This window comes from Ambystoma mexicanum, chromosome 6q (assembly GCF_040938575.1).
Source record: "Ambystoma mexicanum isolate Mex_15411 chromosome 6q, UKY_AmexF1_1, whole genome shotgun sequence".
NCBI classification, from domain to species: domain Eukaryota; kingdom Metazoa; phylum Chordata; class Amphibia; order Caudata; family Ambystomatidae; genus Ambystoma; species Ambystoma mexicanum.
This window is the reverse complement of record NC_090937.1, coordinates 286,675,701-286,698,935: the sequence shown is the minus strand read 5'-3', so window position 1 is coordinate 286,698,935 and position 23,235 is coordinate 286,675,701. Positions and strand designations below refer to the sequence as shown.

Below are 23,235 nucleotides of genomic sequence, written 5' to 3'. Positions count from 1 at the left end.
CACTAGCCTACTGTGCCTGTCTGTTTCCTTGGAAAAACAGAGGCATATCTCGCACTCTACCTCCTTCTGGTCCTTGTGCAGGCAGTAGAGACATTGCAGGTGTTTGTCCTCTACAAACACGTTCCGTAAGCCTGCATTTGGTGCAGGGCCTGAGGAGAGACCTTCCTTCCCTCCTCCTCCGTCATGGTCGGAGGGCCCGAAGTAGAATCTTCGATGGTCTTTGCCCTTCAGGGGCACAGAACTTCACCAACATGGATCCCCGCTGTCGGCAGATGAAGAAAAGAGCACAAAGGCTTCTTTGAACCAAAAGCAGAACAGTTTGCGTCGAAAACACAGAGAAGGGGCTTAGGGAGAGGACTGTCAGTCAATGGGGGCAGTATGACCCAGAGGACAGCGATTGATTTAAAGGAGAAATACAATTTTAAAGCTAAAATGAAACTGTTTTTTTCTTTTACCGAGGATTCCCAGCCTGACGGGTGAATATTCTTGAGTATTCGAATCCATGCCAGACTACTGGATAAAAAGAAAATACAGGATCCTGTTGCACCCACTTTGCTGACAACCCACCTTAGTTATTATGCCTAGTCACTTGATGCACTTTCGTCCCATTTACTCAGTTCCCCCCGCCAAGGTCTCAGTTGCACTACTTTTTTTGGTACACTTCTATCACTGATCACAAACAGGTAATACAATGCAAGACTTTGGTTGCAAAGGAAAACTGCATCAGCTCAGAGGCTTTCGATGTTTACCTTGTCGCAATCCCCATTCTTCAATAGCTTTTCAGACTTGCTCGGCTTTATTGGACTTTTCACCTCTACAATCTGTGGATGAGAGGGAAACTTATTTTCTGTTTTGGCATAGTAATTATATTTTACAAAACATTTCATACACAGGGAGGCCAATGCAGCATATCTAATGTGATTATGCAATGGCAAGGGGTAAATATGACTTAACGTGTTCCCATTGTGCTATTACAAAACAATTTGATGCACTGCGCTGCAAAATTTATGAAATCTCTATGGTACTTTTGATTAATCTGGATTTATTGAAGAGGCAGCAAATCTAACCAAACGCATCATTTTGAAAAAGAAAAACAGTTGCCATTTCAACCATTACAGACATACGACACAGTATTTCCCTCTGGGAGAATAAGGGAATCATTGGAGGTATGTGCACATGCAGGACGGTGAGGGAGGCCTCCATTTCAACTATTATAATATATGATACTCTTTTACTCTATTTTTACTTTTCAGTACTTTTTCTGTTTTCTTCTCCAATTTCAAAGTTTCAAGATATTGTTGCCATTTTTCCCTGATTGTTCCTATTGTGCAATAACACAAGTTTGTGCTAAATTTCAGAGCATCAAAGGGTCAAAATACAAACAAAGCCAAATATAGGAGTTGCCAGAATTATCCATTTATAACGGAATGAATAGACCATAATCCCTACAAGAAGCAAAAGCATAGTTCTCAGTCCCCTCAATGCATCATTATGTGAAACACATGTACAGAGGCGTTATAAATGACATATCATTATCTTTAATAAACCCAAGTCCCATGGGTGCAGTGCAGAAGGCACACCATGCAGCCATACTTTAAGGTCAGTACGCCTACTCACATTACCCGCCAGTTTATGGCTGCATTACCTCTGCCAACTTTACCCAAACAGCATGGCCAAATAACATTGTTCAGAATTCGTGGAAAAATTATAATACAGTCCGGTCCGAGGTAATTTTCACTTGCTATATCAACTCCATTTCCTTCCAAGCAAATGTGGATGCTGCAACTGTGTTATTAAGTTGTACTTCAACATGTGCAATACATACTGTTGTGAAAAACCAGATGGTGTTTCACAACCTATTCCCCGGGGATCCCGCACTTAGGTGGCCAGGGATAGGCCATTGCCTTTGGATCCCGACCCTGGGGATGGACAAGCAAGGGAGGATCACCAAGTAGGGGGCCCTCAGGGAGTAGGGTGAGAGAGGGTATCCCCCTTTTTCCACAACCCATTTAACACCTATCCCTGCTTATATTATTGGAAACGCCAACTCCAATAATTCCTACTCACTTTGCTGTGACAAAAGGACTGCACCAAGGAAGATGAGGAAGGAGGTTAGAAGGATTACCTTCCCCGACTTGAAATGGCCCGGTCCCTGTAATGAGGCCAGGCAGAGTCAGGCACATAACTAATAATGTACACCTGCACCTTATTAACACTCCATGTGAAGATAGAAGGTGGCACCCAAAGGCCCACTTTGAGCGAGGCTAGGTACGAGAAGGAATAACTCTTCCAAAGCTGATGTGAACCAGGATATGGAAGGCCAACGAGCTGATCGACAGTGGAGAGGATCAAGAGAACACCAGGCAAGATTTCCATGCCTTAAGCACAGGTACTGCATCTCTCCTGCCCTAAAAAGTCTTCTATGGTTCCCGGTTGCTGCAAGGATTAAATTCTAATCCCTCTGCATCATTCACAAGGCTGTCTGGGCCTAGGGACCCCACCATCTTCAACTTTATCTCACTAAATATTCCCCCTCCAGACCTTTACATTCCTCTGGCACTAAATCTGTGTGTGAAGTGCTTTGCTAAACGGGGCTGGCCCCCTACTTTAGAACAGCATCCCACTCCCTCTATGCCTTGAGCAGGACTTTCTCAAATTTTAGACGCTCCTCAAGACCTTCCTCTTTAACTGCTCCTTCCCATCTCCTCTGCTAATCTCAGTGTTGCTATGATTGGTATCCTGGGCCCTTGTGCATCCTTGGGGCCCTGAACTCCCACACTCAATCACCCCAGCTTCTGTCTACTCTCAGCACTTGCCTTGGCACTCCCTTCGCCTGGAGGCACGCACTTACACTCAACACGGCTCCTGTCCGTGTAGCAGGTACCTCACCATGCATTCCATATGTTGCTCACTCACAAGCACGGACACTCCAGCACCTTACCCCTCTACCCCTTTCCTTGCTGCTCTTGCACATTCTGAATTACTCAGAAGGCATATTATGTCTCGTCCTTCTCCTTTCCCCTCCTCTGTATTCAATATGCATCACTCACTTGCTCTGTGGGCACTTTGAAACAGCATGTACTTGCTGTATAAGTGCCTAACAAGCAACCAATAAATAAAAGTGCTTTCAAGAGGGCGGGAGCATTCGAAAAGCAAAGCAGAGCAAGCGGAGGAATTAACCCTTCAAGTTGCCAGAAACCAGACCGCGACCCTCTTGGGTGAACGGCCGAGTTAGGGAGGAGCAGAGGAGGAGTTGGTAACAGGCTTGAGCTGCAGGAAAGAGATGAAAGAAATCTAATTAACATATCCAGTGAGTTAAGGGAAGTAAAAGTCTGGTTAAAGTGAAAGTGACTAATTTGAAAGGTGAACGTTGCGTGTTTGCTGATAAAATACGAATGAAGAGAACAATTGTTGAAATAAAAGAATACAAAGCAGCAGAGTGGTCCTGCAAGATGAAATTCCACTTTCGAAAGTCTTAACTGTTTTTGAATTTTAAAAGATATTACAAGCGGAGATGAAAGGAAGACGCGATAAGGAAAGAAAGTTTAATAAGGGAAAGTGACATATGTGAACTGTGAAATATGCCAAGAGGGCAAAAGTAAAATATAAGAACCATGGGAAATGGCCAAGGCGGCATGTAAAAGAATAAAAACTACAAATAAGAACTACAAGTACCATGAGGCAATTGGTGTTGAATTTGAACTTTAAAACTAAAATAGAACAAGAACTACAAACACTTAGAAGTATTGGCATTACCCATGAACTTTTGAAAAGGTCAAGAGGGCAGACTAAAGCGAGTCAGAAGGAACAATTTACTTAACTGTTGTTCTCCAGCATGGGTCTGGCATGGATTCACATGCTCATGAATATTCCCCGTTGTTAGGCAGGGAATCCTCGGTAAAAGAAAAAATCAGTTTCATTTCTGAACTGTCTTTCTCCTAACAACCAATCACTGAGCTCTGGGTCATACTGCCCCCAGCCAATAACTGCCCTCTACCTAAGCCCCTCCCATGGCAGCCATTTTCAGATTTTTACAGCACATTCAAGTGTTGAGAGTCCTTGTGCTTTGCTCTTCATGCTTTTGCTGCGTTTTCTGGAGTTAAACTCTATTTTTCGGTCATTTGAGCCTGTGTGCTCCATCGAACAACCTTCCAACTTTCAACACCCCTAAAGGGCTTTTTTCATCAAGTCTTCTTCATGGAGGCTTCCAGAAGATTCTTCAGGCCTACACCGTGTGGATCATGTCAGACGAAAAGGACAATCCTTCCCTCTTCAAGCGGTGCCCCAACAGCGGTTTGCAGAATGTATACATGGACGACAAGCATTCTGTATTGCCTGCACCCGACACACAAGGAGGAAGGTTGTGTTTTGCCGTGGCTTCTCAAAGCGCACGTTGAGGGACTGACATCAACGGTTGGAAGCGTGGTTGCAGGCCAAGGCCTCTGCACTGGGTGGTGTCCAGGGGCATGCCTCTCCCAGATCTGGAAAAGCTGATTGGCTTCTAAGCTCTTTGAAGGCGCCCCACCCATGGGGGCCCTACACAAGGCCAAGCACTGAAAGTCCACTTCTGTCGGGGTTGCCGCTGTTCATCTGCATCTTCATCTGCATCATCCGTCTTACTCTCCACTCCTCCTCCCAACCCACCAGACCAGCCCAAACTCACTGCCTAACCCTACCCAGATTCAAACTCCAAAAAGCGGGTGGTGTGAGCTTCCCTGTCCTAGCTTCCAAACTGTGGAATACTCTGCTGACCTCCATTAGAACTGAACCTTCGTTCCTAACTTTCAAGAACAACGCCAAGATATTAATTGTGAATTAAAGGATTGTTAAGAGGCCGAAGTGGTCATGCAGTGGTCCATATAAATTCCTTGCAGTTTCGAAAGTCTTCGACAGAGAAAAATATATGAGATAAAAAGTGGGGAAAGGAACCCCCCACAAAGGAGAGATAGGCTCTAGCCCGGCATAGGGAAGCCTGTGCAGAACTGTAAGAAATTAATAAATGAACTGACTATTGATGGCAAGGCGGGCAACCCCCAAAAAAGTGACTGATCTACCAGAAGTTGAAAGCCTAAGATTGAACTGTTGAATTGTACCAGCAAGCCAAAGTGTGCAAGATTAACAGAAATGTGCCATCCACCCATCCTTTGTTTTTTGAGAGTCCCTGTGGGGTTGAACATGGGGAAGTGAGTTGGTGTTGAAGCCATTCTGACATTTCCTTTTGAGACAAAATTTTCATTTGATATTCCCTTAAAACATTTGGTATTCTAAGGAGGGCAAGGTTAGGTTTTCCTAGTACGGGCCTTTTTATTTTGACCAGACTGACTTGTATGTATTTGTTATTGTTTAATGGTCAAGATTTCTCCCAGTTTAGAGTTCGGCAAGTTAGGAATTCTGTCGTAAAAATCAAAAGTGTAAATAAAGGTTTTCAAAACTTGTATCCATTGTGCCTGTATCTGCTATTGATACTATGCCTTCCTTACACTGTTCATTCTTCATGAGTAAAAGTTACCAAACCAATTGTCAATTTGTTGCAATTTCTTTGAATTTATCCAACATATTAGGACTATTGCATCCCACAAGATCACCATTACGCACGGGGCCACCATGCCACGAGACATTGTATAGAACAAAGAAGATTCAAGCACAGGCAACACCTGATAAGGTATCAAAATATAGTTTTACAAATTCAGTGAAACATTGAAAATTTGCTTTGGAAGAAGACCATTATACACATACAATAAGTGTCCAAGATGGACACATTGGAGTGCTAATAGGATTAACTGGCATGTGAACTCACAGACAAGAAACAAATTTAACATTTGAGTACACTGGAAGTACACTAAAGAAGCTCACCACAGATCTTTTAAATATATAAGATTATATGGAGTGAAACACGTGTTGGCAAAATTCTGAAGTTGGCAAACAGACTGTAAAACGGTAAAATTGGACAGGCATTATTGCTTGCAACAGATGTTTAATAATCTTCAATAACAATGCTTAGTGAAATTATGAACTAACTATAGGCTGATTTCCCTCAAATGTAGAAGTCAGATAATTAGCAAAAAACTTTGCCACTTCACTGAGTCTTGTTCTACCTCATGATCCTCAAGTATCAGACAGGGTTCATTAAAGGACATTACAGTCATGATAATATGAGGGAAGTGCTCGACGTCATACATCTGAACCCTTGGTGGCAGTGAGTGTGGACACTGAGAAGGCGTTTGATCGTGTTATCTGGAGCTATCCGACGTTCATACTGAAGAGGTTGCATTTCGGCCCTGTATTCTTAAATTATTTTTAAAGCCTTATATAGAAGTGCAAAGGCGCAGATTCTGGTAAATGGATTTAAGTCTGAGGTTTTTGAGATTCAACGATTAGCATTTTTATTGAACCATTGGCTACAGAAATTAGGTTAAGTGAAAATGTACATGGGATTCAGTGTGGTGGGTGTACATTTAAAGTGCTAATGTATGCAAAATGAACGAATCAAAGACTGAGATTTTCCCAATTACTTTAGTGTGCTTTAGGAGTAGTATCCCTAATCGGGAATTTTGTTGGGTCAAGGATTCATTTAGAAATGTATGTATCAAGGAACATTACTCATCTATTGGAACACAATGTCCTTCTTAAACTTGCTGAAATAAAATCTGAGTTTAAGAGAAGGTCCAAGACAAACCTGATGATTTGGGGGAAAATGTGAACTATAAAATTGACTAAATAAATTGCTGCATTTATTTATTAGTATGCTACCTTTGCCACTCTCACAAAACATGTTTAAAAAGATCCAAAGAGGATTCAGTGATTTCTTGCGGGGGGATAGTGCCCGCTCAAAGAAAGCATTGTTCATTAGGTTCCGATCTGTGGAAGAGGGATGGTTTGATTTTCCGGACATAAGGAAGTACCATACATACTTCTCTCTTCCAGGCCTCCATAATTGGATTGGTGAGACTTCTGCAAAAGCTCTGACGTGGGTGTCTTTAGAAAGTGATTCAGTCTCGCCAGCTCCATTGGTCTGCCTTTTATCAATGGTTTGTCACCTCTGAATGGATAAGACCCCCACCTTCAGTACGTCATGCAATATCAGAATGTAAGTTTATTAACTAGCTCATTGGAAATAAATACTGGTCGTCAGTGGAATCATGAATATGGAAAAATCTTGCTATTACTCTCAATTAAATGCTACAATGGAGTTCTTGGCAAAAGACTTGAATATGGAAGCTCAAAAAAGTCCAGCATGAAAACTAGACTGTGGATTTTGATTTCCTTCATTTTAAGTTTAAGTTACGTGCTGTGGAACAGTCAAGATTCAAAGACATGTAGAAGATAATCACATCCATTTTATCTCCATTTAATGCTAGTGTTAATTATCCTCCAGAAATATTGATTAAATCACAGCAGTTTGCCCTTTCGGCATCAACTATTTATAGATGTCCCCTGCTCGTGGCTCTCTTGCGGATAGACTGGAACGGAAGGTTTGTGAAGTTCAATTTGGTACAATCGTATCCGATCATACGTGACTGAAAATATGTACGAATATGAAACTATTTAAATTGGACATGGACTAGAGATTCACCAAGCAGAAGATTCATTAACTATGTTGGGCAGAATTAAAAGATTTAATTTACTGCAGTCTGATATATGTTAAGACTTCTGGGAAAGCAGTACATATGAGCTTGTTTTGGATCTGTGACAAGATCAGCCAATATTGGGATGACAATCTTAAACAAATAGAGATGATCACTCAAACACTGCCGCAAACCATTGTTCTACACCTTGGGGCTGTGACGAATCGAGGGAATTCATGTTAGGCTAGGGAAGTGAGCGTGCTCTGCTATGCCCTCTCTAGGGGTATAGGTGAGTGCGACCTCACCGGGAGAGACTCCCCCTTAAGGAAAAAGGACTCAAGTTCCGTTGAGGAACTCCCTCAAACTGGTCGTACCATCGCCTACATGGAATGTGTTAAAACACAAGACAATATGAATGATAAAAACTGGGACTAATACTCCTAAGGGATATTATCTTTGGAGAAAAGGTTGTATCCCTTTTAATCATGAGGCCCATTTTACTGGGAGTATGTCAAAGGACATGATTCTAAAGAGGAAGGAGAGAGAAGCAGGAGACAAGAGAGACTAACAGAATTGCAGGCTGTGGGAGTCCCCAAGCTGCACTACACAGAACGAGAGAGGAGAGCAAGAAACCTGTGAGTTTCAAACTCGCTTGCAGCTGCTTCCAAGATGCCAAAGTCACAGCAATCCCGGGAGGCGAGAAACCAACAGGATAGGAGCCCAAGCAAAGGTGGTAGCAAGACAACAGCCACAGATCTGTGGTGGACCGTCAGACCTTGGAACATGACCGCCAACAACGTTGAAGAATCGAGTGTCTGAGTGCCGTCAAGCGCAGTGGTGCCGCAAGAGGAAAAGCTACGACGCGAAAACCAGAAAAGAGATGACATCGGTGATACCCTGACGGAAGGAGAAACTCTGGGACCGAAACCCTCCGACAACTTTACCCACCATGAAAGAAGGTAACCGGGCGAACAGGAGGTGCTGGGAAACTCCACAGAATCAATATGTCATACAGTCAACCCATCAGTGTAGAAGACATGTACTGTATTTAACTTTTAAAGCAAATGGATAGAGATTGTAAACCAGGAGAAAATTATACAACACAGTTAACTCACAGTGGACGATAAGAAACAAGAGTCAACTTCGCAAACTGATAAATATGAATATTGTGAAACAAGAGTGAACATTGAGGAGAAACTGGATGAGAGAAAAACCAGTGGGACAAAATACCCTGGGAAAGGGGGGGAACAAAACTATCCTACACAAGAACAAAATAGCATTAACGAGAAAGGCCGGGATCAGAGCCTTCAAAAATACACCAGCTACAAACCAGTGTGACCCAGGAAAACTACATTCCCTCCAAGGGTACAAGCAGGTCTATGACCAAAAGTATAAAGCAACTAAGAGCCAAAAGGGATTCAAGGTCAATAAAGGAAGTGTAACATACCACTTGGGGAATTAAAGAGAATACAAGAAGTCACAAGAGACTATTTGAGAATGGTATGTTAAAGACTGGTACCAACAGTACCCTCAGGAGAAGGGAGTCATTCTCCTGACCTAAGTTGGCTTTCTTAGTGGTAAGGTCTGCGAGGATAGTTTCGGCCAGCAGACTTGCTTCTTTGGACATTCACGACTGACAAACAAGCATCTTGGTTATTAATATAAGCAGGGACCACCCATAGATTAGGGAAAGGTAGGCCTTTTACTTTAATAAAGAGTATATCAAGTCCCCTGGAGTCTGCCCTCCTTCTAACCTGCCACAGGGCATATACCAACAACTCCAAGGCCATCATTTGGCATCAGACCAAGGATATATGCAAGGCTTTGCTGGTCCCGAAAAAAAAGATCTCACAGAAATAGAAGTGTACTGTAAAACCCAAACATGAGGACTGGCTATAAAATGTGGTGATCTTATCTTGCGGACACAAATAATGGACAAATAGAATTATATTTGGGGTTCTTTTAATGATTTGTATGCCTGTATGTGTATTGGCTATTTTTCTGTTACTTTACATTTGAAACATGTTTATTTGGCTTGAATTATTGTCCCTTCCCACTATAGTTTCTAGTTCGTTTTGTGTCCGTCTTGTCCCTCTCTGCCGTGCTGCTAACCAGTGTTATAAATGTCTGTCCAATGTGACTAAATGTAATATGGTACGTTTTAAAAGCTCTTCAAAATATGTCAAATGTTTTTTTTTTTTTAAGGTTCAATATATTGGAGCTATGTATTGCTGAGGCACCGACTATTCTTAATGTTTTGAAAAAGGATAGACAGAAATGTTACAAATAATACCACTGGTTGGTACAGAACATCACACCATATATAGGCACGGTTCAACCAAGATTTGTTTTCTTTTCTCGCAGTAATGGTATCTAAAGAACAAAATATTTCCTTGGATATAGACTCTTGGCTACATAAATCACTGAAGATGTTCTTTGATAATGATTTGTTGGGATGAATTTGACCAATTTGTTGGTGACAATTGAATTATGAAGAAATTAAATAATCAAATAATATTTGGCCACAACATACCGCAAGTGGAGGAAAAGCCCTCACACAGCATGGACAAAAGGAAGTTTGGTGTGGGTGAAGGCAATGGACTGCAGCCAATCCCCAGGCGCAGAACCCCTACTCAGTTCCAACAGTGGGTTTTTTTAGGTTTTTGCGACATAACCGCTACAACACTTTTATTTACGTTAATTCCTAGAATATGTAAGACTACATACATTTAAATAAAGAACTATCTTATTAGAGAACAATAACACCCAATGACCAAAGCTATTTTAGAGGATTTTTGGCGTTGTGTGATATATTTTGACCATTCAACATTGGCTGGATTGCCCATATGGCATTTGCAGTCAGTTCCCAGGCACAGGGCCACCACATCTAGCGGCTGGTCAGCAGTGCCAGATTGACATGGCCTGCAGCTATGCCATGGCTCAGTGCCCCCGCTGGCCGTGCCCAGGGGCAGTGCACCTACCAGCAGGGCATGGTCTACCAGCACATCTCCTAATGTCACACCCGGCAGCTTTGTCCGCCCCTCTGCCCCCCCATCTCTCATGGGCAGTTTCCCCAACCCAGAGTACCTACAGGGCATCACCAAAGCCCATGGTCCAATTCCGGTGCCCACAGGAAGATTCCCAAGGTGCACAGCCAGTCTGTAAGGCTCATAGTGCCTCAACCTGCAGGCCGAGCCTGCAGCCACTCCCAGGGATGGTGCATCGACCTGGAGTGCCACAGGACATTGTATACATACCTGCTGTTATACCCCAGGAAGCCCTGCCCTTAACAGCAGTGCTCCCAGCAGCTTGCAACTGGCCCCAGAACACAGCCGTGAATGATGGAATGACCACAGGGCCTAGTCTGCATAGATATTGTGTGGCCACAGCAGCCAGACAGGACTCTGGCATAATGCGCGTACCCACAAATCAGCATTGCTGTCTTGCCTACACTGTGGCAATCTGCATCATTGTCGCATGATGCAATTTGTGTAGTAAGTTTTGCAATAGTGGTGTCAGGCGGGAGGGGGGCGTATGCAAATATCTGAGCAATACATCCATACGGCATTGCCTACAGACCCTCTGTTGAGGGAACCTGGATGCTAAGTTTAGGGCATTATGCGTTTTCTGCGGTTGCAAAGAGATCGATTGTTGACCCAATCGTGCAAATATCTGTCGGCTAGAGAGTTGTGATCTCCTGGAAAATGCTGTGCTTGTATGTGGATTTGTCTTTTGAGGCACCACTACCTTAGGTTCTGCGCAAGCTGGGACAACTATTCAGCGTGTTTGGCTTTGTTTTTTTTTTATATAAAACATGGCTGTTGTGTTGTCGGTAATGATAAAAACACTTGTGTATTAAGCTGGTCTGAAGAGTTAAACGCCATCTTTACTGCCAAGAGATCCTAGCCCACTTATGTACTTTTTGGGCTATTTGCACTGACCACCTTCCTTGTGTGGTGAGGTGCATGCACTGTGCCCCCATCCTAGTTATTGATGCTTCTATTGCAATGGTAATCTGAAAATGGTGGGCTAGCAAAAGGCCTTGCATTTTAAAACAGCAGATGTCCACACCTTTGTGGAACTCTCCCGTCCCCTGCAGACCCAATGTGAATTGTATAAACAAACATTCAATTTTTAGTAAATCTTTTTCAATGATACCACATGATACTCAATTTTTAGCAAAAAGGAAAGATTTACTTCACCCTGTTCAGTGATCACAATTAGTAATTGTTAAGAGGCAGGAACTGGATGATACGGTGATAGCGAACAGGCATTTATTTATAAGCTGATAACATTAAAGACCCCCAGCTGCCCACACACAGCTATCCCCTTTCAAAAACTCTTCTACTGATTACAATAGAACCATTACAAAGATAAACATATGCATCACAGTAGCTTGGCAGAATGCCCACCAACCAACACTCCACCTGGCATCACTGGACCTCTCTACTACAACAGATGTTTCCTTAAGCCACATCACAACACATGTCCCTCTTTTTATATATATTAATGAAAGTAAAACTACTCTCGATCGCTCCACCCATCTCTTCTCCATGCACTCAAACACTTCTCCTGACCACAGCAACTCTATTATTGTTCCATACTTGACCACCCGCAACTCGGCTGACCCCATTCAACACTGCCATAACCCTCACAGGGTCCGTATACAGAGGATCCCCTTTCCTTCTTATCACAGCTTTTCCCATTTGCACCATGTCACCACATTTCACTCTCAACTCCTTTCTGCCTCTCCTCATATTTTCTCTCACAATCCATTCCTCTTCAACAACTTTTACATCCTCAACCACCACATCTGATTCTCTGAAAACGCCTAGCCATGGTTAGGTTTCTGACCATGCATCAGGTCAAACGGACATAAACCAGTCTCCGCATGCGGAGCCATGCGCAAGGCCCATATCCTTTCCTGAATGGCTACCCTCTTATCACTTGCACTTTCCTGAGCCATGCGTACACTTTCCATCACACATCTATTCATCCTTTCCACGATAATCATTCATTTCTGGATGGTATAGGGCTGACTGTGTTTGATCCCGCATTTCATAAAGTACTCATGAAAACATCCTCCAGTAAACTGCATCCCATTATCTGTTAGAACACTCCATGGAACACCTTCCCTTGCAAACACTTCTTGCAACACATCAACCATACTCTCACCTGAAATATCCCTGACAATCGCAAACTCACACCACCGGGAAAACATATCCATGAGTACAACAATATTGAAGTGGGAGAATGGGAGAAAAAGCTCCCCCCAATCTCCTCGCAACCATGGCCTAGAGGATCGCGGCCCATACACCCACCACGAGATGAATTTGTCTATCTCCAGACGACCAAATACCCTGGTTCAAGAACATAAGGATATGCCCACCAGCCTGCCCTACTCAAGCCGACACCTGTGGCATGGATGAACTCGACTAAGACCTCAACAACAAGCACCCGCATCGTTAGAGATGCCATAACGACCTAGCCAACTGCCAAGAACACACGTGCCACCATGCACACTGGTCACTCACGCACCAACCTACACGAAGAATATATTCAGTGCGATGACGTAGGTGACGGATACACCCACTGACGCGCATCTTTATTATTTTTCACATAGGTTTTTTAGTAATGCAGAAACGCAAGACGCATAAAGCACTCGCGTATACGCTTGCTGACGCTTCTCCCTCCCCTCGCATCGTGATGAGAATATAAAGAAGACGTAATACTGCCTATGAAGCCATGTCAAACCGCAACACAGGTGCCGTGCATTACACATCCCCACCCATGAACCAGGCCCAAGTAGGCCGCAAGCAAGAACCGCCATGAACACTGAATGAGCGAGAGTACAAGTGCTGATCACACAGAACGAGCCCAGCGAGAGCTCACAGCCAAGGGGGCGATGTTGCAACTTGTATGCTACCACCCGGCGCCAAGGTCACACCTGTAAGCAAAGCCAAGCACACAGAAGCAAAATACAACTTTAAATGTGCAGAATTCCGCTCCAGCTACGGTCTCTCCACACGTGACCAAGCCGACCTGACAAGGTGCCAGACCCACGAGGAAGAAGTCGCCTGGGTCCCACGTCTGGGACACATGTTGCAACAGTGAAATGACTAGATGGACACCTATAGCGATGGGAATGGCCTGCTCTCAGGCCTATGAGCAAACCCGCACAATGTCTGCACAAACACATAGTTACACATTGTTGCTAGTGACAGGTACAACGCGAGCTGGGAACAACGATGGTCCCAGACTGGGGGGCTCGCGGGAGGACCAATCAGAACATGGGGGCACTCATCACTGACGCCACTAACATTAGCCAATCATCAGGGGTCTTCGTGTAACAATTTTCAACTATCTAATAGAAGGGACAACCCAAGTATACCACCTGACTCATCCTCAACCACTAATATTGCTCTCTATATGTATACTATACTAACCCTACCACTCAAGGAACCAATCCGAAGTGGCAATAGGTTTTTCGCTAACTTTCCCAGGTGACGCAAGTAGCGCGTCATACTGCGGCAAAAAGGGCCTGCGAGCCCCACAAATTTTGAGAGAGTGGACGGACGCATACGATGCTAGACCCATCCCTGCCGTTGTTTTAATAAACTGCAGAACCGCCCTGCTTCTTGTGTGCGTCTCATACTCATTTTTTGGGGAACACGGGAGGAGTTGGGGCCTCCCAGCCAGGAGGTTCGCGGACGGCCCAGCCGACCCCGGGATAACCACCTCGACAATATATTTACCCCTCCCATATCCTAGGTCAACAGGACCTAAAATGTCCATTGCCAAATCTCTCCATACCCCTATAGGAATGTTCACCTCTATCACGGGTTGTTTCATCTCAACCAACCCCTTTCACTTAATACACACCTGACATTCACCTACTCTCTTCTCAATATCTCTTTCAAAACCTGGCCACCAATAACCTGACCTGAGCACTCCTTTGGTGTTTGTGATACCTATATGCCCAACATGGGCCAAATCAATGACTTTGACCCCGCAACCCAGCCAGAACTACTGCATGCTCCCACCTAAATAACATCTCTTACATCCAATTCATCCCTTACTACCCAAAATGGCTTCTCTCCCTCCATTAATTCCATCCTCCTGGGCCACGTCGAAGCTAACATGTCATGACCCGTGACAAAACCTGGTCTTTCTTTCCTTCTTCTAACCACACCTCCCTTGACACTATACCTATACTATTGACAAAAACCATTTCCATATCTTCATGTTCCCCTGCACTTGGTGCCACCTTTAGCCGAGATAAACTATCCGCTATAACATTTTCTTTGCCGGATATCACCTCCATCTGAAACCTGGGGCACTGCATCTTGGTGACCCATTCTGCCACCCTCCTAGATACCTTGTCCAATCCTTTGTTCTCGAAAATGACTTTCAATGGTCTATGATCTGTTCAAATTATAAAATCCGTTCTCCATATACATTTTTTAAATTCCTCTACTGCCCAGTAGCATGCTAAAGCCTCTTTCTCCAAAATAGAATGACAATGCGTTACTTACCGTAAAAGCATTTCTGATGGTTGTATCTGCTTAGATTCACATGCTGTTCATAGTCCGACATCCAGTGGTCACTGCGGAGTATTGCATTTTGTTTTTCGTAGTCGAAAAGGGGACGTCGACATAGGCGTGTCTGTAACATTATCCCTATAGTGACGTGCGGTGTACCCACAATCCCTCACGCGTTGAGGTCCCTCTGTATTTTTTCTGCCCTTAGCGAGCCTTATTAGACGCGAGTACAGGAAAGAGAGATAAAAGGATGTCTATGTTCCTTCCATCCGAGCGGGGAGGAAGGGTGGGCGCATGTGAATCTAAGAGGATACAACCATCAGAAATGCTTTTACGGTAAGTAATGCATTGTCTTCTGATGTTTGTTAATCTGCTTAGAATCACATGCTGTGCATAGACTAGCGAGCAGTACCCAGAGTTGGAGGTGGGTTGTGAGAAGGAACAGTAGAGAAAAGATGTCTTAATACTGCTTGTCCCACCTGGGAATCAGATCTAGAGTGGGCATCTAGACAGTAGTGTTTTGTAAAGGTGTGTACAGAACTCCAGGTTGCCGCTTTGCAAATGGGCTCAATAGGGACATTTGCAATGAATGCTATGGAAGCCCCAGTGCCTTGAGTAGAATGTGCTCTTGGCTTGAAGGGTAGTTCTCTCTTAGCAAGAGAGAAACAGAGAGTGACAATCCATCTAGATATCGTGGATTTTGAAACTGTATCTCCTTCCCTTCCTGCTGCCACAGACAAAAAACTGATTAATCTTTCTCAGTGATCTCGTTCTTTCCATATAAAACATGACGGCTCTGCGCACATCAAGTGTATGCAGACTTTTTTCTCCCAAATTTGAAGTGTTTTGGAAGAACGTAGGTAGTTCTATCGACTGGTTGACATGGAATTTAGAAATGAATTTCGGTGCAAACCTAGGATGTGTGCGTAGAACCACCTTATCCTTGTGAACTGTTACAAAGGGGTCTAGTATAGAGAGCGCTTGTATTTCACTCACTCTCCTAATCAAGGCGATAGCTATTAAGAAAGCAGTCTTAAGAGTGAGGTTCTTAAGTGTTGCATTGTGCAAGGGTTCAAAGGGTGAGCCCATAAGCCTGGTAAGTACCACATTTACGTCCCATCCGGGAGCTGGGTTAGCTATAGGAGGGTGGATCCTCTTTACTCCCTCCATGAAGGCTTTAATAACTGGAACTTTCCACCATGACACTTTATGTTGAGAAGTGGTGTATGCAGAAAGTGCAGCTAGATGAACTTTAATAGAATTAAAGACTAATCCCGAGTCTAATAAATGAGTCCGTAAAGAACAATTTGTGTCGGGGAGCAGTCAACGGGGTTGATGCTTTTACCTCTACACCAGATGACAAATCTTTTCCACTTGCTAGAATAGCAGTAACGAGTGTTAGGTTTTCTTGCCTCCCTAAGAATATCCATGCATCTTTGAGGGAGCTGTAAATGGCCAGACTCTATGACCTCAGGAGCCAGGCTGCTAAATTCAGGGTCTGTGGGCATGTGTGCAGCATCTTGCCCCCGTCCTGTGACAGCATGTTGTATGGGCAGGGTAGTTTCACAGGTGGAGACAGACATCTCCATCAGGTGAGCGAACCATGGTTGCCGGGCCCACATTGGGGCCACTAGTATCATAGTGACTGGTTCCTGGTGCATCTTTTGCACTATCTTGTTTCGAAGGGGAGTCGGGGGGGGGGGGGGGAGAGGGGGTAAACAAATTTCCCTGACCATGTTATCCAGAGACTGTTCCCCTTGGAGCGGTTCTGGGGGTACCTGGAGGCATAATCTTGGCATTGGGAGTTCTCCAGAGTTGTGAACAGATCTATTTCTGGGAAGCCCCATTGTGTAAGAATGTCGAAAACGATGTCTTCTTGTAACCGCCATTCGTACTCTGAGGGCAGAGGGAAGTCTCTGCTGAGTTCGTCTGCTAGCAGATTGAGTTCCCCTGGTACATGTTGTGACAGCAGGAACATGTGTTTGAGAGCCCACTTCCAGATGTTCTGGGACAGCTTTGATAGTCCTGGAGAGTGAGTGCCCCCTTGTTTGTTCAGGTAGTACATGGCTGTGGTGCTGTCTGTGATGACCATCACTGTCTTCCCTTGCAGGTGTGCCTGGAAAGCCTTCAGTGCTTTGAAGGCCGCCAGTAGTTCCAGCAAGTTTATGTGTTTGGACGCTACACTCTGACTCCAAACTCTGTGTGCAGTCTGATGGGATAGGTGCGCCCCCAATCCTGTCAGGGATGCGTCTGTGGTTAGAGTGGCTTCCACTGCGGGGGTGGTAAATGTTTTCCCTATTACAAGGTTTTCCTTCTACCACCACCATAGCGAGAGAACTAAGGCCTGCGAGACTACCACTAGATCGTCCCATTGTCCGCTGGCCTGACACCACTGGCTGTTGAGCCACTCTTGCATTGGGCGCAGATGCGCATGAGGTACCAAATATATACAGGACGCCATCATTCCTAACAAACGCATTGCTTTGCGTACCGTCACCTCTCGACAGTTACATATTGAGGGATCTGAAACAGCATATTTTGGACCCTCTCGTTGGAGCGGAAGATGAGGCCGTCCTTTGTTCGAATTAGAGCCCCTAGGAATTGTTTGATCTGGCTGGGGTCTAGACTGGACTTCTTTTCGTTGATGGAGGAGCCCAGTTGGAACAAAAGGTTTACAGTCTTTTGGGTATTTGAGAAGCAGGTCTCGTAGGAATCCCCTGTTATGAGCCAATCGTCGAGGTAAGGGTATACTGCGATGGACAACCTGCGCTGGTGGGCCGCTGCCACTGCCAGTACTTTCGTGAATACCCTTGGCGCTGACACGATGCCGAAGGGTAGCACTCTGAACTGGTAGTGTTTGCCCTTTATCATGAACCTGAGGTATTTTCTGTACGCTGGCAACATTAAAATAGGAAGGCATGCTTCTTTCATGTCCAGTGTTGTCATGTAATCCCCTTGTGAAGGCAGGGGGATTACTTCCTGTAAGATCACCATACGAAATTTTTGAGGTTTGACAAATTTGTTCGCTGGGCGCAGATCTAATACAGGGCGCATGGTTAAGTCCTTTTTGGGTACAAGGAAGTACACTGAATAAATACCTTCTGTTACCTGTTACAGAGGCACAACCTCTATTGCTCCTTTTTCTAGCAGCAGTTCGACTCCTTGAAGAAGGATGGCAAGGTGCTCTGGTGATAGGCGTCGTCCCCTTGGGGGTCTGTACGTGGGGGACCGACTGAATTCTATGCAGTAACCGCAGGCTATAGTTGACAATACCCAGCGGTCTGATGTTATTCCCTCCCATGCTGGTAGAAAAGATGTTAACCAGCCCCCAACCGGCGATGCATGGGAGGGGACCCGAACTTTCGGGTCATTTGGTGTTGGTAGCCGGGGAACCTCTAGGAGTGAGGCCCCAACCTCTTCCCTTGCCACGTCGTTGTCCTGTCTGAGTGTATTGGCCACTGGTTCCTTGAGTAGAGGACCAGTTGTCTGCATAGTACTGCTGTTGTTGCTGTTGTTGACGTTGGCCTCAAAAAAAGCGTTTGTTGCCGAAACCTCGCTTATTGGGAGGCCTTGAGATTTGGTCTAGTCTCTTTAGGGTATCAAAATCCTTCTTAGCGGTCTCCAGTGCGTCATCCACCGCTTTCCCAAAGAGGTTGGAATCCTCTATTGGTTTGTTGATGAGTGACAACTGGGTTTCTGGCTTAAAACCTGAGTTGCGGAGCCAGACATGACACTTGAGAAGTATCCCCTGGACTAAAGAACGGCCAGCCGTTTCCCCAGCATCTAGTGTGTTTTTGATGATGCTCTGGTTAACCAGAGTTCCTTCCGTTAACAAGCGAGTACGTAAGGGCTCAGGAACTTCGAGGTCTTGACGTAACTTACCCCACTGGGCATCAGCATAACTTGCCAGTAAGGTATTGTTATTGGCAATTCTGGTGGAAAAAGCTGCCGAGGCTGTAATTCTCTTACCCAGGGCGTAGAGCTTCTTTCCTTCCTTGTCTGGGGGTGCCTCGCGGGTTGATAGCGGAACCCCTGCCCTTTTCCTTGTGGTGGTTACTACCAAGGAATCTGATATTGAGAGACCCTAATGTATAATGGGTCCGATGGAGAGGGAACAAAGTTTTTCAATTCTACGGTTGAACCCTCTAACCAACGCAGGTGTTGATAGCAATGGGGTAAGTCGTCTCTTAACTGAGGCGAGGAGGGGAATTGTCTGGCTAGTAGGTGGTTTCTCCTTAATGATCTTTTCCACAAAATCTATTTCGGGAGTAACTTCCCCAGTCTCGATTTCAAAATGCGCTGCTGCTTTCCGAAGTAGCGCGTTGAAAGTGGGTTGGTCATCTATAGGTGACGGGTTTCTGACTGGTGTGGTTTGAGGAGAGGAAAGGTTCAGGAAGTCTGGGTCTGTTGACGCTGCTGTGGACTGCCAAGGCTGTGAGCCACCTTCATCTGGGTCTTCTACGAAGCCCCCCCCCCCCCACCCATGTCTGGGTTTTCCTCAAAACCTTCTTCTTCTAGGTTTTGTTGGTCTTCACTATTTAAGAACTCCTCATCCTCTTGGAAGTGAGTGTCTTCTTCGGTGAGGTCATATGTGTTAACCTCCTCTTGAAGGGAGTTAAACAGTCTAGGGTATTTAGCCCTGGGTCCTCATGAAGTACCTCTCTTGATCTCTTGGGTGTTATATGTTCAGGAGTGGACATAAATCTATCCAACTTGTCCATACATGATTGGAATCTTTCAAAGGTCCAATGGGGTAACCCAGAACGGTCTGGAGGCGTAAATAGAAGCTCCTCCGCCTGTAGTCGTCTAGATCTGTCTCATAACGTCGAGGATAGACTCCCTTTGCCTTCTGAGAACCCTTCTCAGAGGCTAGGTGCTTCCTTCCACAGAGGGAGCGGTCCCTGCCTTTCTTCCGGCATTCTCGGGGTCTCCCTCGCCTTCTGAGCGGGATTCGGCATATCCCTCGCCGTCCGTCTCTGGCCGTCAGTGGAAACTATACGAGCCAAGCTCTCGACGATTAATTTCTCCATCGAGGGTTCTTCTGGCATCGTGTTTTGTGGTGCCGAGTCTTTCTCGCCGACAGCCGCACTGTTACCAGGCGCGTCGTCTGGTGTTTTGTTGGTAGCGCCCTTATCTGAGGGTGGCCCGGTCGCTAGTCGCATCTGCCTTGGCGGGGAGGGCTTGCGACCCTTAGGGTCAGCGGAGATCGCCGGTAGGACCGGCGTCTCCGTTGGCGCTAGGGCTTTCTTCGTCTTTGACGAAGAAGTGCCGTGGGTTGTGTGTTTATGTTTCTTGTGTGCGTCAGTGTCGCTGGGGTGTTCATCCCCATAAGTAGGGCGTGAGCCAAACTTGTCGGGGCTGGGGACAGAGGCTGAGTAGCGGCTACACTCCCCAGAGAGGTCTACAACCTCCGAAACTGAGGTAGGGTTATCACTGTCCTCGTCACACTCGGCGGCGGGGGCGGGTGAGGAATCAGCTCTAGACATTGCGTAGGCTGCCCACCTCTTGACCTTGAGGTCCTTTAAAGTTTTTGGGCGAAGAAGTTTACAGGACGCACAGCCATCCTCGTTGTGGTCAAGGGCTAAGCAACGGTAACACTGTTTGTGCTTATCCTTCCATGTGAATTTGCCCTTGCACCGTGGGCAAAATCTAAAAGGAGTCCTCTCCATAGCTGAGGATACAGTTAAAAGTGATAACGACCCCAAAGGAAAGGGGGGTGAATGAGAAAGGCATTCTTAGAAAGAAACAGAAATGTCCCATGACCCCCACTCTCCCTACTGTTTAGGCCGGCGAGGCCGGGCCACGTGTTCGGCAGCGCCGAAGGATCGCCTCCATCTAAGTCACCGCCGTCGAAGTTCTTAATTGGCAGTGAAAACAGCTTCGCCGAAGGAGGGATCAGATGTAATCTTTAAACAACAACGACCAAGGGTCAAATAAATGTTTTGCAATTTCTCTCTAACGAGCTCTGCATTAAGGCGACCAATATCTGGGCGGAAACAAACAATCTGAGGGACCTCGACGCGTGAGGGATTGTGGGTACAGCGCACGTCACTATAGCGATAGTGTTACAGACACGCCTATGTCGACGTCCCCTTTTCGACTACAAAAAACAAAATGCAATACACCGCAGTTTACCACTGGATGTCGGACTATGCACAGCATGTGATTCTAAGCAGATTAACAAACATCAGAAATCTCTCTTCTGCACCCCTTAATGCTCGTGAAGCATGTGCTAGAATGTCCTGGGATCCATCAGAAGTAACTTGAGATAAAACTGCACCTACTCCCGAATCAACCATTATGACACTTCTGCGCCTAGTGTCATAACATCCTAAAGGCTGGGCCAAATCAATATCCCTCGTCACCCTCAGGAATTCATCCTCACATACCTGTGTCCACACAAACTCAGCGCCTTTAATAATTTTCTCAACTCCACAACCTTGGACGCATAATTATCTACAAACTTCTGATAACATTCCGCTAATCCCAGAAACAATCTTAATTCCACCTTGTTGGTGGGTCTCTCTACCACTTTTATTACATCAACTAAGCTTTTATTTGGTCTGACAGCACTCCCTGCCACTTCATGACCTAAATATTCCACCTGACTCACACCAAATAGACATTTTTCCTCTCTTAATGTAATGTCTTTCCTTTCGAATATCCTCAAATCATCATTAAGTATGGCATCATGTTCCTCAACAGATTCACCACAAATGAGCATGTCGTCTTGAAAACAAAATACACCTTTTACACCTCTTAGCATTCTGTCCATGAGTTTCTGAAACACGGACGATGCCGATACTAGCTCAAAAGGCATCCTCTTAAATTGAAGATCACCTTCGTGGGTAACAAAAGCAGTCAATTTCCGACAGCTTTCCTCAAGCTCTACATGATGGTAGGCTGATGCCATGTCAAGTTTGGAAAACACTTTCCTACGGCCGAACCTCGCTAACATCTCCCCCATGTTAGGAAGTAGATGCTGGTCAACTAACACACATCTGTTGAGTTTGCGTAAGTCTACACATAGTCTGATCTCTCCCCAACCTTTCTTCACCACCATCACCGGGGATGTCCACTCCACACCCCCAGCCCTTTCGATTATATCCATCTGCAACAGTTTGTAAATTTCCTTCTTAACACCTTCTCTTATCATGGGAACAGGTCTCAACTTCGCCACCACGGGTTTACTACACTTTCTCAATATTATTTGATGTTGGAGCCCCTCTTATCTTCCCAACACCTTTCTTAAAAACTTGGGGATGCCTCAGCTGTCGCACAACCCACATGAAGTACCTGCTCCTCCTCATTGGGGTCCAACCTTATTTTCGACTTTCTCGGTTCTCTTCATCCCAATAGCGTCAAACCTTTCTTTGATGCATACATTTTTCCTTCGCACTGGCGACCCTTGAACTCAAATTGCCCCACACAGTAACCCAACAACTCAATTTTGTCTTGATTATATCCTCCAGGATTGATATCAGGCTTCGCCAGCAATCTAACTTCCCCTTTCACATCTCTTTCAAACACCTCCCTGGATATCAATGTGATCTTGGACCCTGAGTCGGCCATCATCATCACATCCTGACCATTCACACTGATGCATGCATATGGATGCTCGCAGTCATCGTCATTATCCCCAATGATATTAATCGTGCCAACGGTAATGTTTTCAACATAGGATGACTCTTCAGAGGATCTCTGGTCTGTCTCCTCATTAACATACAATACTCTCCTCTGATTGAGCTGTGCAGACTGGTAATTCTTGCAACAATTAGGAAAATGCCCCTTTCTCCTGCACTTGGAACACGTGACTTTCCTCCCAGGACATCCTAGGAATGCTGCAAAATGGCTCCCGCTGGCACAACAAAAACACAAACGGTCCTCTCTCCTCCTTTCTTTTCTCCCTTCTGGCTGAGACCGTGTGGCTTAGACTTACTCCCTCCTCGGCCACTTTGCTTAGGCCTAAATTTCTTCTTGCCTTTGTTTTCATTCACTGACAACACTTCGGGTTTCTGATCAGATCTGGACTCATTCTTTGACAGTTTAGCCACACACGCCAATGAGAATGCTCCACTCTGTGGGCTATAGTCAGTACCTCATCCAGGGATGTTTCAACCCCTAACCAT

General features: G+C 45.2%; 1 protein-coding gene across 1 annotated transcript in view; it reads right to left on the bottom strand.

Moving 5' to 3' along the window:
• The window catches only part of MLLT3 (MLLT3 super elongation complex subunit), a 1,077,824-nt gene that overhangs the window by 61,152 nt on the left and 993,437 nt on the right, over window positions 1-23,235 (bottom strand). The window contains exon 9 of the mRNA XM_069630761.1: window positions 750-821. Coding sequence (XP_069486862.1) covers window positions 750-821 — 72 coding nt within the window. The remainder of the gene's footprint in view (window positions 1-749; window positions 822-23,235) is intronic.